The 18,238-nt window shown below is 48.3% G+C and overlaps 1 protein-coding gene across 6 annotated transcripts in view; it reads right to left on the bottom strand.

Annotated features, from left to right (window-relative positions):
* LOC125950661 (uncharacterized) overlaps positions 1-18,238 on the bottom strand; it is a 22,382-nt gene extending 4,144 nt beyond the window's left edge. The window contains exons 1-4 of one of the 6 annotated variants that reach the window (XM_049678849.1): positions 18,057-18,238; positions 14,390-15,372; positions 5,030-5,188; positions 1-24 (exon numbers count right to left, since the gene is read on the bottom strand). The exon at positions 1-24 is cut by the window's left edge and continues 191 nt beyond it. In XM_049678849.1, coding sequence (XP_049534806.1) covers positions 1-24; positions 5,030-5,188; positions 14,390-15,138 — 932 coding nt within the window. In that variant the 5' untranslated portion in view covers positions 15,139-15,372; positions 18,057-18,238. The other 5 variants (XM_049678848.1, XM_049678847.1, XM_049678851.1 and 2 more) reach the window with 5 other exon arrangements.

Raw genomic sequence — 18,238 nt, 5'->3', positions numbered from 1 at the left:
GACGGTGAAAGCGATTTCAGGGATCTAAGAGAAGGTAGAGAACAAATTGGAATGTAGTTTACAATCAGTGTTCGATATCTAGCGAAAGAAAGTTCGTGCCATCACAACCAGCGATTTTCACGGACTTCTCCACGCGTCCATTATGATCGCGAAATATCGCTCTAGAGTCTAGACCAACGTTGAGGTAACGGCTGCCAAGATGTTGACAATTTTACGCCGCAATTTATGGAAGTTAATGACACCATCGATCGACTGGCAGTATTCGCAGCATTTACCTAGGGCATCACCCGGGAATCACCCATCTTCCTTATTATTGATGTCTACATGCCCTGTGTGAAAAGATGCACCCGGCAGCACCGTGGTTGTCTAGTGAGGAGCGCAATTCGCGTAGGGCCAGGGTCATCGGGACAACCAGGTGTCAATCAAGAACAGCTGTTATTCCTAAGGACCAAGACCAACAGTTTAGGAGAGAGGCAGAAAACGAGTGCCAGAGAGAGACGGGTCAGCGTGCCGATACAGGCATGCAACAAGATGTAACTAATTCAATTTACATTCCATTTGCATTTAATTAGAGCTACGTTGCCCGATGCAAGCACGGGCGATATAGTGTGGACGATGGCGTCGGTTTGCGTGATTCTCAACACTTTATTCGAAATGCCGGTGATAAACTTGTGCTTTTCCGCTTGGTCGATGCCAGCGGTGCGATAGCTGACGATGTCTTACAAGCATGTGACAAAATCGTTTAATACCCAAGCGATCTTAGCCAAGGTGGCTAATAGGGCGAATAAGGTTAACCGAGCCCAGTTTTGGAAATCTTTTGGCTTTCATTTTAAGTGGATGCTGTATGGAAATTCCTAAAGTATTCTTCTAAATTCTACAGCTCCCTTAGACCTCAATCATAATGTCTTTGTAATGTAACAATGGCGCATGGTAACATGTTAGTGTGAACCAATATAAGGTCCAAAGTCACTTATAAATTGATCCTGTTAAGTGTTATTGCATCATAAAGAGGCAAAGCTGTAAAGCTTACAGTACAAGGACTGTCGTTAAACTTCCCGGATTCTTGTTCGCAGTAGAAGAAGGCCGCCACTCTTCCCGCTTTGCATTGCACTATCTGTGATAATTAGTTTTGTCGATTCTCTTCTGTTTCGCCAGCGCCAGTGGAACCTCTCCATCCACATATTTGCTACAGACTCTCTCAATGTCAGACTTGAAATGATAGAATTAAAGTCGAAACGGTGATTTCTGTGTTACAAAAAAACAATAGCACGAGCCCCATCAGGCGACCTTGCATGCTGCTACTCTGCATTTCCTGCTACATAACCGCTGACAGTGCAGTTGTCGATATGGTCGATTGACAATGATGCCGCTGCTTGTCGCTCTCTCACCGCACCGGGAACGCCGGGTTTCAATTCACAATGCCTTTTTTTTTTGCATTCAATTGCTGACGACGAACATGCTGATAGAGCATGCGAGCAAGCGCACGCTGGATATTACAAATTCGCCCTGCCATTCCAGGCGTCCCTGACGGCGCCACGGTGATCACGTCCGACGGGGTGAACGTGTCATCCGACAGGGCTGCATACAGCTTACCATCGGATAAGGATTTCGCTTTTTTAAAGTATTCCAAAATGGAATTTTTAAACAAAAACGAATCAATCTAGAAATACGTGACAGGCTTCAAAAGCCACGATTATCATTCAGTGTCGGCGATGTGCTCAGGGGATGGGAAGGGTCAGCGAATCGCCACGGATCGCAAAAATCCTACTTCTTACGCTCATTAACTCAATGCCGTAACAGCGCTTGTCCACAGAAAGGTGTGATTGATTGCTGCCCGGTCCTCGGGTCAATTGTTTGCCCTCGGTGCGACGGTTTCGACGGATTAGGTGCCAACGAAACGCGGATCGGAAAATATGTCAAAACGATGGTTACCGTGGAATAGTGGTGGGAATGAGGTGCCAACCGGTAGCCCATTACTCATTAGCCGATTGTACTTTATTTTTATCGCACCCGCGGCCGCTACTGCTGTCCGATTTCTGTTGATTCTGCGGCCGCTCGCCCTCACACACTGTCATCTGGGTGACTCACTTCGCAAGATCGAAGGCGGCGAGGTGAGCATGAAGCATCGCGCACGCATCTCATCGCATGCGGAACTCGCTGCTGCATATGACAGATTGTCCGCACCCCGGGTCGTATACGAAACAAACGAGCCCAAATAGAAGTCCCGGTGAAACTAGACCTACCGATAGAGTGCGCTGTGCTTCCGCAGCCGCACACCCGCTTCCTCCGGATCGTCAACGGCGGCGATGTTCGGTGTCGAGTATGCTGAAGTAAGAGGCATCTTGCCAGGCAGGGAGTGAGGCCAATGTTGTCTTTTAGAAACAAAGGATCACTGTGGTTACTGTATTCACTGACTGTGTTGTTGCTTTGTATTGGGCTGCTCTGTGCTAGCGCATACAAAACGTTTCATCCGGAACACTTGATCACATCGGGGAGATCGCTCGCAACAGTGAATTAGAATCCCGGATCGGGGTTAGCACGAGATTGTTCCGACAACAATAAACAACACGACGCACCACATAAACACGCAAAACACACAGGCAACACAAGCTGTTCTCAGTTTCAGGCAGCAGCATCAACAACAGGAGATAAGGAGGATGCGCACACACCGCGCACAGGATGAGAAATGTCACTTTTACTTCTTGTTGATCGTGTTTTCTCTACCAAGCTATACTTTCTCTCTTTCTGTCTCTCTAGCGCTCTGTTTGATGCGCCCCCGTCCGCGTGTGTGTGCCGCTTCACCGTCGAAGGCCGTCAGAATGATGAATGCCCGAACACGGCAACAACCGTGAGAGGTCTACTTTCATCAACAGCAAGCACCAAAAGGGTTAACCAGATGAAAGCATCTCGGTCTCGATCGATCGATCGTCGCTGTTGCTACTCCGGTTAAATGGTCGCACCGAGGGTCGTGCGTAAATACCCGGTCCCTGGTTTCATCAGCCAAAGATATGTAATGGAAAGGCGTGCGAGTGCGAGTGCGTGGCACCACACACCGCGACTCGGTTCGCTGATAAACTAAGCCGCAATGAGTCTCGCTCTAACGCAATAACGTAACTAGATAAAACTAAACGCATGTACAACACACAGAGGCACCGCACACGGCTGTTATACGTTTTCGATTTATGCTGGTGCCGCCACTTCCCCCCTCCCCAAACCTGCTGGCTCATTGGCGATGAGAGAGGTCACATGCGCCACATCGACTGAAACGTTGACGCCGGGCAAGCAATTGGTTCTGATATGTGTGTGCACCCTCAGACTTGTTTAGCACGAGCACGCAAGCCGAGCACATGTCACCGGGGAAATCATCTGGGGATTTAGAAGGGAAGAGCGGAGACGCTTCGTGATAATGTCTCTATTCACCAGCAACAGCCTCCGTTCTAACACAACGAGATGGCCTATACAAGGTCCACCATTCACTGCACGTTCTCACTGCTGTTCACGAATGCTGCTGCTTCAAGTAGCGCGGAGGAGTGCAACGGCCATCGGGACCTACTCCAGCGAGACCGAACCACTGGCTAGTGAGAACCGTTCAAAGGCAGCGCCAGTTGATAACTGAACCCACGGTCCGTCGTCATCAATTGAATTCCCGCGACCGAGTTGAGCGAACACGATCTTCTCGCCAAGAAGTTCGATGCGAAGTGTACAGTTCAACCTGCTACTAGGTTGCTACGGTTGTATGCTCCACACCCGGTCCGTACCCGACTTCGTATGGGCTGGATTCTCCATAGTTTCGATAAGGATTATCTTATCACACGGCCAGCCAGCCGCGTTCGGCATTATCACTGCAAGGGGCCGGTATGTGGTCCCAAAAGTGGCTCTGCATCATCTGTGCTGTGGAGAGGGGTCGGTTTGGTCAACCATTTCCCAAGTTCAGGGGTAGAGCAGGATTCGGTCGACTGGATTTGGTGAAGCGGGTCAACTTGAAGAGTAGTGAAACCATAGCGCTAAATGGTGATAAGCCCTAGTTTAACCCACACGCAGCGTAGCCTTAAAAACACACAAATCATCCTTCGCTGGCCATTTTTGCAACATCATTCAACCCACCGGTTCCCAATGTTTGGGCCCTAAAAGGGGGGTGGAGAAGGTCAGCGAGGGGAAGTGTTTTATTTTCATTTAGCACCGCGATATCGAACCGATAAGACTAATGCTAAAAACGGTCACGTTCGATTTACGACTTCACAAAACAACAACGTCAACGACGATGATCGACCAATTCACAATCTTGGTCTCTCGCCAAGGGATCACTTGTGGGGAAAACTCGTGACTGCTTCGTGTGCTGCGGTCTTGTGATCTTCCATTCGTACAGCGATTATCGTGGTAAGAATGGTAAACTCGTAGCATGTGCAACAACTGAACGATATAGTTAAGATCCATCATTTTGATTTGTGCTACTCATTATCGCAATCGGCGACACCCAGTGGAAAGCAGTTTCTATTATCTAATTCTGCGGTTTCCTGTTGCGACGGAGAGATAACAGGACCGCCAGCTAACGCAACTTTAAGTCTTTCTTCCGGGCCAGCTGTCTACTGGTACACCTGGCAGACAATATTGCCAAAATATGGGTTAACTGATAAGCCGAGGGTACTGTCTTCCTATAACTCACGACCAGACGAGGATCCCTTGGAGACATTTCCACTTGGCTATGTCTGGAGATAAGCAGTTTTTTTTCGAGTAAATTTATGTTTCTCACTGATGCACAAAAGAAATATGTTGCTAAGCCAGGCCACGTTGCAGCAATTATATTATGAAATGAGTAATACTCTGGTAACGGTGATATCTATTGGGGTAGACATTTTGGCCGACATCTAATCAAAATGTTGTATGATTCACTTTGGCACACCGACCATCACACTGATAAGTCTACCATCAACCTCTACCCCTAAACAAAGATGGTTACTCACGCTGGTTGGCTCATAGAGAAATGGCTTTTTGGCTTTGACTCTATAATATGCAAATGATTTTTACTTACTTCGGATCGCTTTTCGTTGTCGAGTGACTAGGGCTGCGTGAGAGCACGTTCAGGTGAGCCGACCCCTCCGGTAGCCCGGTGCTCTCCAAACTGGTGAGAGGCTCTATCGTGGACGATATTGGCAATGGCCTCGTACCCAGTCCCACACTGTTGGCGGATCTGCATGGGAAAAAGAGAGAAAGTAGATACCACTATGTAGCGATTTAACTTTTCAGAATACATTCAAATGGTGCTAGTAGTAGAGACAGCTAATGAACTTCAATTTAAATTGTAAAACTACTTCAGTGTATTTAAAGCAGAAGCGTATTTTAAACAGAAAAAGAAAGACACTATAATGCGTGGAATGATTGACATTACATGTTTTGCGTGCCACAGCAGCACACCCTAGAACCCCGCGCTGACATTGAACTAGACATGGTTTTGATGCATAAATTCGTGCTATTTGAATGGCAAACAGGGACATCTGTGTGACAAAAAAAAAAGGTTGGGTTTCCACCTGGGACATATCTTTAAGCTACAGTGTATTCTACCGGTACCACCGCATGGTTACATTCGCCCAAGTGGCCGTTTGGCCGTGCTAATCGGATTTGCCGTGCTGCTGCTGCACGTGTCAGTGAAGAGAAAAAATAGAACACGCACAATGGCCACCGAACTAGCGTCACAGCTAAGGCACGCTGTTTGATGACTTAGGGTGTGCCGACGAGACGAATATTAGCTACACGTGTTTTACGTGTGCTGGTGCATTAATCTTCGCAAACACGAAGCAATATATCTTTTATGGAAGTAGTTCCACGTCATGTAGAAGTGATATGAAATATGTTATGGCATGTTGTGGGTTAAATGGAAGAATAATAAAGATTCCTGGTGAAGGCAAGTAATTAGCATTTCCAGTCATTGTGAAAGTGCGTCAGGATATCCAACTGCACCTCAGCCAGTTGAAATAGTACGGGAAACAGTAAATGAAATAGTATATCCAATCGTGTTGAACGGCACAACTTTCTATGTCTTTATCGCCCGTTGTACCTGGACTTTCGGAGCATGATACGCCGCGCCTTGTGCAACCGTTTACCGGCCGGTGAGGACGAGGAGGCCGACGACGTGGAAGACACCTCGGAGGATCCGAGGAGCTTGTTGCTTCGGCGCACCATCGTTGAGCCCGTGCCGGTGCCGTGGTTCATGCTGGCGATACCTTGCACGAAGCACAGCATGATCCTGTCATCCGGTTCGCAATCGTAGCCGTAACAGTAACAGCACCAGCACCCAGCTCAAGCACGGAGCGGTGATACGGAATCGCAAAAAACGGAACGAGTCGTAACACTTCACTCACAGCAAAGCCCTCACAGCAACTCAGCGCCACTCTTTCGCGGGTTTTGTATGGTTCGTAGTACACGACGGACCACCATTCAGAAAGCACTGCTGATCCGTAAATGCTGAAATGGCGTTGTATCCGTCGAGCAGTCACACTCAAAAGGCACTCTATTGGTCTGTAAGCACTGCACTGAATGTTTGGCTCTGGACGCTAGCTGCGAGCATGTTCCTTCCAGCATGGCATGACAGCGAGCACGATCGATCATTCGAACGCCGGCGTTTCATCGAGACCGGGAACTACCTTGATTACGACTAAGTCGCTCCATTCCCTGCTCCTCTCCTTTCTCTGTGGCGTGGTTGAAAAATGACGGAAAGTTATGAAAAAACGAGGGACCAACCCTATAACGTTCTCGTGACATAACGCGAGCAAATGGTCGCCATGTAATTGTCGCTCTAGCACACAGTTCTCCCCCGGAGGGGGTGATGACAAGCATGATGGCCACTACTTGTTGATGTTCCGCATTCTAAACAACCTTGCCGGAACAAGGACCTGTTGGCCCGATGACTACAGCTCATCCCAGAGTACTAGAACATTCCTTTTTTGCTTTCTTTATCGAAACATACTTAGGTGACGACGTCCAGTCCAGAATATGCGGAACGGGGTGCAAGGATTATAACTTATGAATCAGCTTCGTTGAATAATTCACTTGAGTTGGGTTTATGGTTCCGTCGGTTGTTCGTATCCTTTCGGACCTTTCCCTTCATCAATGTATCTGTGAAACATAGTCGGCATCAATACCATGTCAGGGGACTGTCTGAGTAGGCGAGCTGTGACCAGTTGCTAATGCTAGTGGTGCACTAATAATTCATAGGCCAAGCGCAGCAGGCCATAGTCCAATCTGTCAATTCTGCCGATAGCTCGTCCACGTCACACGCTGTACTACACACTCGTTCGTCATTATTCTTTGTGGTACAGCGTGTCATGTCAAGTGTCAAGCAAACAACTCTAGAGGAACCATTGTGGCACCATTTGCATAGATGTATATATGTGTGTTTGTTGTTTATTGCGCGAGGACGAGTGGGCCACAGATGCACAAATGGACAGATGTTGGGGCGCGATAAGCGCAATCAAATTCCTATATTTGTTAGCCTGCCACCGACCCAGGTGGCTAAGGTACTGTACCACGCTTATGGTAGTGGTGGTTGACGTCGGTTGTAAACATACCGCGGCCACGTATCAAACTGCGGCCTCCGCAATCGCATTCTATTACGATCCCGTGGATTGTTTCTCTGTCCCCGTAGGAGGCCGGACAGAGGAACTAGAGTAGGAACAAGAGGCACAATTTCCGCTTCTTATCACATGCGAGGTTCGCAGCATTCTGATAAGGCCACCAGGCAACCAGGTGTGCACGGCGAGCATGGCATCTCGAGTGGATGATACAATGGTTGCTGCAGCTGCACAAAAAAGACATTGACACCATGGAAGCATATACCAGCGATACGATTCCGGAGATATTTGTTAAGACAAGGCGAAACCAATTAGCGCACTCAACTCGACCACGCGACACTCGCAGCAGACAGACAGACGTTAGTGATAGCCCGACCATCTGGAGGTCAGGAGTAGGATGCAAAACAATCCGATTTGGCCGATTTTTAGTCAAAGTAAAGATTACACACACAAAAAACAATCAGCCATAGACGATTGCCAGCCTCGTGCCGGGGTAATTCCATCAGCAACTGTCAACAACAACCACCTATACCACCATACTGGGCTCAAATGTCGGTTGGAAATCTACACCAGAACCATGGAACAGACCAGCGTGTAGAGATTAAACTAGCATTAAGCCTCAGACCGAAGTTCGGCCTCGCAGTGTTCTAACGGCGATGGAACCGCGTTGCGGCCACGTTGATACCCCAGTCGCTGATAACCTCTTCCAACCGTTGCGAATCGTTTTTCCTGCTCCTTTCGGTCCACGGCCTCGAGAATGGCGACTTATGGGCGCGTCGTCTGGCAAAGATGTCGATGACCGGAAGCCGATTGGCATCATTTTTTACGCTGTGTTCTCGGTGTTTTTTGCAAACATTTTGTACGATAGGCGGCCATTCTGACGGCCAGGGAAAGGCTGGCTGGCTCGTTTCCGTCGATGATGGTGGCTGATATCAACAAGAAATCGCACAACAATATTGTTTCGCTCAGCAAGAAGAGTTGAAATAACACACGCACACAAGGTCTACCGGCCAAGTCGTAGCTATGTTTGCAACCCCCTCTTTGCGCCTCGGGGGTCGCTATGATAAACAACATAATCTAGATCGTATCACATCGGTGCTAACACCGATGATGGCATACGTTGCAGACAGTGTGTTGTTAGCATTTCATAACTCCGATATCGGAGCAGTATTCGGGTTCGATAGTGATCGCTTTGACAGCTGCCAACACGTCACGCATCGTTCAACCGCCATAACCCCCGACGCGCCAGAGGCCCCGAGAATCGATCGATCGGTGCCGGTTCGCTTTCTGGATGATTAGATTGAGTTTTCACTAGTTCCTTCGGTTTCGCATTATATCACTGCTTCATACAGCCGATGCGCGTTTCACGTAACACACGTCTACCACATACGCTTATCCAGCTGTCTATCTCACGAAGGCCACCCATTCGAGCGGAGGGAGATTTGTTTTGCTGACGATGCTTATCACTGATATTCCCACCACGCTAAGCCCCGTGATGATAAATATGCATATAAAGGCCGGGAAAAACTGCAGCACGGCAACTGCATCGAGGCTGAATTGGCCACTTCGTGCTCACACCGAAAACCCGGGAACGCGCGCGTTTCCATTTTTCGCACTTCAGCAGCAGCGCCACACACGAGCGCACACTTCCCGCGGGCTTATTTTGGAATTCGAATTCCTTGCGCAAGCACTTTTCACTTGACGAAAACACAGAAAATTCAAACCCCAACCACCCTTAAAAACCGAATTGAATGGCCAGGGAGTGTAGAACGCACACGCGTATCCTTCGACATCCGATGAGTTGACAAGCGGAACAAAACAAACTAACAACAACTGCCGGTGGTGGCGGCAGCTCAAGGAAAGTTGCTGACCCTCGGGTTGCCTAGAGCGCGGATCCCACCTTACCGGTGGGCTGGATGGTACGACAATGGCACGACGAATATCGCCGCCGATCCGACGACCTAGCATACTGGGGCCCGGGTGTTGGCCGGCCTTTGGCTGGCGCCGCTAGCTGGCATGCTGCTGCTGCTACTGCTGCTCGCTGTATTGTGGTGGTAGTGTGCTAGTAGTGTGCTGTTAGTAGTGCGTTTGTGTGGCGCCGAGTTCGTGTATAACGCGAGAGCAACAGTAGCAGCACCAGCAGCAGCAGCAGCTACGAGACAGCCAGCTGGTGTACCATCTCACCCACATGGCCTGGGTGGCACTAGAGTTCACGATCCACCCAGTCGGTCTTCTTCGCTCTCATTATCTTCCATTTTCTCATCATCATTTGCTTTGTCGCAAACAGCAGCAGCAGCAGCACAACCCTGTGGCTTTCATTTACGCATATTTGAATCTCTCGATCGCTCGAGCCACTCATGCTTCGTAGTGCTGTATTTCAACTAAGCAAAGGTACATAAAACGATTGAAGTAAAAAGTAAATATGACATACAATATGCGTCCATTTATGATGTCATCAAATGGCCGGCGGCGCGATTAATTTGTGTGAAAGCAAACGCCCGTTTTTTTTTCCTCGACGTATCACCACATGTGCGGCTCCGGAAAGTGCTCAGAGAGAAAGAGAGAGAGAGAGAGATGCTGGCAGGAAAGTGCTGAGAGAGAAGGAGAATCTTGATGAGATTGTGAACACACAGGCCGCGAAGAATTTCGCACAAAAAAAAAACGGTTTGAACGTTGACAGAACAAGAACACCGAGAGAACGAACAGCGAAACCAATAAAAAAAAAGAAATTGAAAAAATCCTCATTAAATGACGCGAGAGATACGAATGGATGGTGTTGTGGAGCGCGAACCGCGGAGTAAAAAGATGAAGTCACCGTCGTCACGGACCAGCGGTGGCGCGTCCGACCGCGTGGTGGCTGCCCCGTTTTCAGAACCGTTGCGCGAACAAAACCGTCCGGACGACCAGCAGATCTTCTCACATCGCCACAGACAGGTGGTGCGTGCGTGTGTGTGTGGATGTCGAATTGCCCGTAAAAACAGTAACACCGGTCCCGAGGCCGGGCCGGGGATGCAGGACCACGCCACGAGCCGTAATTTGGAGCAACTGGTCAAACAGTGTCACGATCGGCGTACATCGATGACGCGGCGAAGGATGGGGTGGTTTTTTTTTTTTGGCGAGGTTGCGCTGGCATTCTGTTGAGTGCCGGTACCGGTTGGGTTTGATGCGTGAAAAACCGGATACTCGGTCAATTGGTTGGCGAACGCACGCAGACACAATCGTGCAGATGGTTGCCAACTTTTCCCTAATTCGTGTCGACGTCCATTGGAGGAGAGACTTGGAACACATATGCCTGCTGTCCAGTTCTATTAAAATGTAGCTAACGATAGAGTCGAAGCTGGTAGGAAGAGCTAATAATCCGTTAGCGTTACTAAATGAACAAACAAATGTAAAGTCATTCCCAGATTTGTTTGTTAAAAAACAATATGACGGAATTGGCGGCATTTACGTAATTAATATCTCCCTGCACTAACGGTGTTTCTTAAATTGAACAAAAATGCGCCCAATAGACTGTAACTGTCCTGTAAGGGCTTTGGTATTTCGGTCAACGGAAGTATACGATTGAAATTAACATCAAACCAAAGCAGGAGGTTCAGGAGAGTAAAACTGCCAAAAACCGTCCAACCAAGAGCGATGACTCTCGGATCATTAACACCTGGGACTCCTGAATCATATCTGCCAGATTGTGTCATTAGCCCCGATTCGATGATGATTTATAGCACGGATAGCGCGTACTCGAAGATAGCACAATTCATGGATATGATACGGAAAAGCCAAAAGTAGATGGCTCTGACGTTGGCGCCTTTGACGTAAATCCAAACTGACTATCAGCTGTTCAAACTGAACGAAGGCAGGGCACGCGAGGGCTCGCGATTACCAGCAATTGATACCGTGTATCTGAACCATAAAATTAGAAGAAACTTTTAAAGTCATCTTGTGATCACATGCGAAGGTTATCTGGTTCCGAAAGTCGAATCGTCTAAACGGTACTCTTTTCAAAATCATTGGGCAAAAATATTGATACAAGAATTAACACAATTACTATAAGAAGTTTTAATGTAATAACAAGCAGTAGCAGTAGCAAATGTACTAAGCCAAAGAACACTCACTTCAGCTCTACGACTCATAACTCAAGCTCGAGTTGGGTAAACATATTGGATGAGCAACTGTAGTTTCGCACGACCCACCCGGCGCATAGCTTGGACTGGATCGATCAACAAAAACGAAGCCACAAGCATGTAAGACAGACGCGGCGCTACGCTATGAACATTAACCAGGAAGAAGACCCCGTGTGCTGTGTGGCACAGGAAGAAAGGAAATGCTTGGTAGTTGGTTTTGGCGTGAAGCATCATACCATTACACCTGCTATAACCGCGTGTCTGCTTCTGGTTCCACCATTTTTTTCGCACTTTAGTCAATTTAGTGGATGATTTCGCCAGTAGAAGTGGAAGGCGTGGGTAGTTAACGGCGGCAAGAGACGAGGTTCACTTACAGCAGAAGCACCGCAGCACGGGGGCACGAGCAGGAAATGGCGGTATTGCCACTTGGATGTTGGTCGATGGTCCGTGTCGTCTCTATCGAACGTCGAACATCGGCTACATCCACCTGACCGTACCCGCGGCGCGTGGCGTGACGCGGTGTGCCATGGTTTGTCTATTTTTATGCAAAACTCACAAATATTTTTACGCGGCACCAGCAATGAAGTGGCCAGAATCGAATCGGGTGCGGCGCCCGCTTGTTTTTTTGTCCGCACTGTTCTGCATCCCGTTGCGTTGCCCTCGGCGTAAACAGATTGTTTTCCTGTTTTCTTCTACCTTGATTCATCGGGATTTTGCTGAACTAAGTAAACACGTCAGGTGACTCTTGGAATGGGGATTGGGATTGGGGTGGTGTTACTCTCGCATTCCCAAGGTTGCGTTTCGTGTAAATAAAACACTTTCCTCGCTACTTATGCTACGGCACCTTCACGCTGCTACGCTTAAACCGAGGAAGGGGAGTCGTCGAATTCGGACTCCTCCCGGATGTAGAACTGGGAACCGATGCTCATAAGCTTTGGATGTTGCTAAGTGTATGAGCTTCCCTATGGACTGGTGGAAGATTGAAAAGGACGAAACACGAAGTTCCAAATGGGCACCACAGATGGAGGAAGCCGAGAGTCCACGGGGGCACTAGTACAGCGAAAGGTTACACCAAAATCAATCGCTGAATACGAACATCAAGAGGCTCGGTTGGTTGGATACCCTTGACCTGAATTGGGTAGCGGCCCGTGTAGCACCTATGGCCCGAAAGAGGACTGTGGGCGGTGGTGGACGTACTTTTGATTGTTCAGTCATACTTAATATGCTGGGACTAAGGCACAGATCCATCGAATGAAGTATCTGTACTGGGGGGCAGCCGTTTGAAATGTGAGGCCATCAGGAGCTCATTATCATTTTTCAATCCAGATACCTAGGAGGATAGGTTAATGATGTGAAAAAATGAATGCAAGATGAGATGGAGCAATTACGGAGCTCCATGTCTCGTTGACATTGACATGTTTAAGTGGATGCAAACAAAAAGCATTCTGCAGTACTCGTTTCATGATAAATTTAGCAAAAAAAACGATAACTTTTGGTCAAGTTACGGCGGTAGCACATGAGCAGTAACTACATCCTTGGGGCATATTTTAAAAGTTCATTCAAATTACTTTCTTATATAAGTTGTAGACTTAATTTTGTTTAGTATATTGAATTAAAAATATTTTTCATTCGTTTTCGTGGGATTCTGTAAAATATGAATTCCTGGTTCTTCAAATATTTCAAGTATAAAATTGCGTTGAAGATTAGAAAAGGTATGTTGGAGAACACTAAAAATATTTTTAAAGCTCCAAAATCATCCCATCGCTTTTTTGATAGCTATCAAAGTTAAACACTTAATTTTTAAATCTTGTCAGGAAAGAAAGTCGAATGCAATTTCTACAAATTTGTAAGCCTAAATTAATCTGTGTTAAGCGTAAAGCAGTCTACATAGAAAGGTGCAAAACACTAGTGCTGCGCAATGATAATGATACGTGAGAAATTAACATATTGAGAACCTGGAAAACTAAATCAGTATTTCATCGGCTTGGAATTCCCTCAATCTCGCAAAGAATATTTCACATGGGATTTTAATTTTCAATCAGCTCGCAACAGCGCACTAATAACTGATGGGAAGTGATTATCGGCCTACTATTATCTAGATCATGCTTCTGCTTCAACACCCATCTAAAGTTCCAGAAAGCAATAAAACGGTGACCAGCAGGAGGGCACGAAAAGCAATTTAAATCTGAGCTGACACCAGACTCTAGACCAGTAAAGGTCGACACCGCGCGAGATAATGTCTTGATCCATCTAGAAGTGACACAGCAGGCGGCAAAAGGTCAGATTGGCCGGTTTGTGATGGAGATTCGCAGCCCGGATGGAAACAATGCCGCACTTAAGCGGCTTGTCAAGGCAAAAGTGGCAAAAGTGGGCGTCGCGAGTTCCAGAGTAGCAACCTAACCGCGGGTTGTTCCCTGCCCAACGATAACACCACAAGGCATAACGAGCGAGTGCCAACTAGCTTAAAGTGAACTAATCATCCTAGACCGTAGTGGACAGTCCAGTGGTATCGACCAGCTTATGCAATGAGAGTCGCAATGCCAGTTGCGCAACTGATACTTCAAACTGGAATGGGATCCACTATCCTTTACTGAGGGTACATGTCATGGGCAAACGTAATCGGAGTGCATCCTTCCTTGACCCGAATTGTCCGGGTTCGGATTCTAATACAAACATGAAGTTAAAGGCTTGGGGTGTCATACTTACTTGGGTTGCCTGGGACCACCACCACCACCACCAGCAGTAGTAGCACCGATGGCCATCGTCGCCAAGGCGGCGGCGGCGGGTGCCGTCTTCTTGCCCTTCTTTCCGGTTAGATCGTAACTCGTCGAGTCTGAGTGCACACGCCGATGGCGTCCAGCACCTTGCACGCGCAACTCCTGTGCCCGAATGTCGGCGTCCAGATCCTCGTTGAAGATGTCCCCGGTACTGTGGCGTTTGGTCGGTACCTGTTCCGGCAGAAACGCATCCAACACCGGCCGCTTGGGGCTTCGCGTCAACGTAGCGGCATCTTCGTCCAGCTCGTGGACCACATCACTATCGCTCGTACAGGACCGTTCGGTGGCCTTGTGCCGGGTACGCTTCAGAAGGTAGTTAAGGCTCTGGCGGAACGAGTTGCCACGTTTGAACGGTGGCACGGGTGGCACTAGGATTGTGGCCGCCGACGATGGTACCACCAGCAGCACGGTCGGTGATTCGGCTCCGGAGCTACCTTCCGTCAGCGTCTGATCCGTCATGCCACCACGGGTGCCACGTAGGATAACGATCTCTTCCGTGTCACCCTGTCGGTCTTCCTCGGAGTCCTGCTCCAGCACACCGCCACCATTTGGTGTCGTGGGCTTTGACTTCGATAAACCCTTACCGATGCGCAACCGTCGGGCAAAGTGCGTCAAGAACTTGGAGCTCTTCTTGGGTCCCTCGTAGTAGGAGGATGGATCGCTCTGTATCGAGACCATCGCGTACGGCGAAGGGACAACGGGGCAACCTTCACGCAAACACACGCACACTGCGAATTCAGTTCACGTCACTACACGAGAGTACGGTTTAGGCATTCTTAAATCACGGTTCAGCTCCTGCTACGATCCTGCTACGATCACACGGCGTCGATCACTTGGTCTATGCAACGTTCTTCACTGTCTGAGTCGGCCTCGATCGCTGGATCACTGCTGCTAACGGCAGATGGGTAGAAACTAAATAAGAAAACGGCAATGGCAAGCAGGTCTGATACTTCGTGATCGCTTCTAGCTCACCCAGGAAGCGGTTTCCAATTCACAGCATCCAACGTGACACCGAGCGGGGAGTCCCCGCCCGTACACGCTCCCTTATTTTTTTTATCACGCCCCTTGTTTCACGAAAATAAAGATTGTCTGAGACACGACGTCAAAGAACTGTGCTTATCATACGAGACCCTGTTTCGACGAACTGCTTGTTGCAGAATATTTGTTGCGGAACATTTGTACGAGGCGGAACTTTCCTGTCAACCCAAAACCCAGTCGCACGCAAACCGTCAGCTGATCGTACCACCATCAGTGTACTAACCAACACCAGCTCGATCCCACCCTCGAACAACCACCAACAAGCTAGCAAGTCGTCCGGGGAAAGGGGGCGGGCGGGCGGATGGCACCATGCCAACCAAGTAGGAGGTTTTGGTGGGGGGGGGGGGGGGGTGGATCGGTCATTTGCTTGTTTTAATCGTTACGATAACTCTTCCCTCCTTATCTTTCCCCTCCCTTGCACGCTGCTGCTGCTGCTGCTGCTGCTGTGTGTTCCGTCGCGGACGCACACGAGGTTTGCACACTAAATGGGTAAACCGGATGCCGTATGTCCGGTCCGAAACCGGTGGATCGCTGGTTGACATATCCCCAGGCGAAAGGGTGGCAAACATTTAATGAATCCCAGCACACACACACACACACACACACGCGCGAAGGGGTGGCAATAATGCAATACATCAAATGATTGACAGCCTTGCACCGACGTCGATGGCGGTAGCCATCATTGGAAAATCCTGGCACAAAGGGTGGGCTTTCGCTTTGGGAAAATTTCTACCGTCACAGCTGTAGGTCAACGTTACTGTCGAGACGGGGGGTGGTGTTGTTTCTATCTTTCTGTAATCCAAGAAGATTTATGACCCAAGCGATTCAAAGAAATCGGTTATATCTTTTCATACGAACTTAATTACTCATTTAATAGCAAGATACGGTAGTGGTAGAACCCTTACACTCTCTCGGGTTGTGTGTCTTACTGGCGTCTCCACTCTCAGTTTAATTATTGTTACCACTCGATTGTTAAGTCCACTCTAGAACGCACGTGCTGTGACTAACTTCCTTTATAGACTACTCTGTCGAGTATTCTTCCATAAGCCTAAAAGTTGTTCAGTTCAAGACCTAAACTGTATTGTTTATTTGAACAACTCGTCTATGGTTGGAGATCCGTATCTAGGATAAGTGTAATTTCTATTGATCCAAATTGAAAAAAAAAAACTATTCCCATTCTTATAATGTGTTGCTAAACTTTAACTAGGTTTTTCTTACATGGGTTCTGCTTCGGAAATTACTCTGTTTTATTTTCTTTTAATGCGACATCCTTTTACCAATATATATATTCGTAATCCTTTTGATCCCGGGATTCTACCAGGATCTGCATTTTATTATTTTAAAAGCAATGCCACCTCTAAGAAGACTATGCCGCCCGTTTCCACAAATCGCAAAGTCTGCGCTTCTCATCATCAACAACCCCGATGGCGACTGAGATGAAGCTCAGCTAGATTCATTTGAAACGGATCACAAAACAAAGCAATCGATTCGTCGCACGGTTTTCTTTGTCTCCGAAACTTTGCGCCGCCCTTGCTCTCGCATTTGATAAGCCAGAAGGACTGCAATTATGGCCGTATTCTCTTACTGGCATGTGTAGCAGTGGCAGAACAGAAATGGGACAGCGAATTCTTGCCGTTTTGGGATCCCCGGACTATGCTACGTTCATGGATTTAAAATAACTTTCCACGCAGCATCCCCCCCTCGGACGGCCGGACTTTCTGGATGACCTCTGGACGGGGCCCGTGAGGTGAACGATCAACACGAAGCGAAATGAACGCGAAAAAATTGGCACAACGTGCCACGCTCTCTTTCTCTCCTTCTGTCCGTCGCGCCACGGTCGGTCCACGTTTAATCATCTGCTTCCGTTTGGAACCATTTCGCGTCCACTTTCTCCACCAACACCATTCCGCCATTCCACTGGTCAGCACGCACGAACCAGCGGGGCGACAAACCGATGGCACGGGGGGTTTTGTGTGCGTGGAACCAACCCAGGAGCAGACTCCTTCATCTCCGAGTCTAATCCACCCCCTTTTAGTTTCTCTCTCTTTCTCTCTCTCTCTCTTATTGATAATGCTGCGCTGAGCTAAGGAGAGTGTGATATTTATGTCGTGCCTTATGCTGGGATCGCCATCGCCATCCTCGTACGCACTGCTAAAAATACACCAGCTCCATTGCGTCTTTTGATGCTGCTGCTGCTTGATGCACGAAAATAGGACAAATTTTGCGTTTGCATTCGCTGCTTGGAGCATTGCAAAGCGCGGAGGCGGGGTTGAGGGGATTGCAAAATGAACAGCCAGAGGCCAGAGGCCATTAAGGCGAATGTCAGTTCATGTGCGACGCCGCCTCTCAACGGCTAGTGACCTCCAGCGAGCATTGCGTCAAATGTAGATCACCTAACAAGCACTCTTTACACGGACGACGGAGCGTGGAGCCTTTTACTGTCATTCCATCTTTTCTACTGCACAGTAACACGACTCGACTCGTATCCCAATCAGCGAACCACGGAACGCGATGATCTCGTCAAACTACACCGCGAATGCACGATCACTGAACTGTACCTCTACGTTACTCGTCAAGCCCACAGCACACACGCGACGTTACGGACTTTTGGTTTACGACAACCGGAACAACATTGCCAATTTGATTTGACTCTTTCACTTGTGCAAATCGTGCAGATCACTGGTGCGCTGTCAACGCGTCTGCACCGCTCTTCTCTACTCTGGCGATCGTCATACAGCGA

This window comes from Anopheles darlingi, chromosome 2 (genome assembly GCF_943734745.1).
Source record: "Anopheles darlingi chromosome 2, idAnoDarlMG_H_01, whole genome shotgun sequence".
Taxonomy (NCBI): Eukaryota; Metazoa; Arthropoda; class Insecta; order Diptera; family Culicidae; genus Anopheles; species Anopheles darlingi.
Note: the sequence above shows the minus strand (reverse complement) of the source record. Positions and strands in the feature narration are given on the sequence as shown.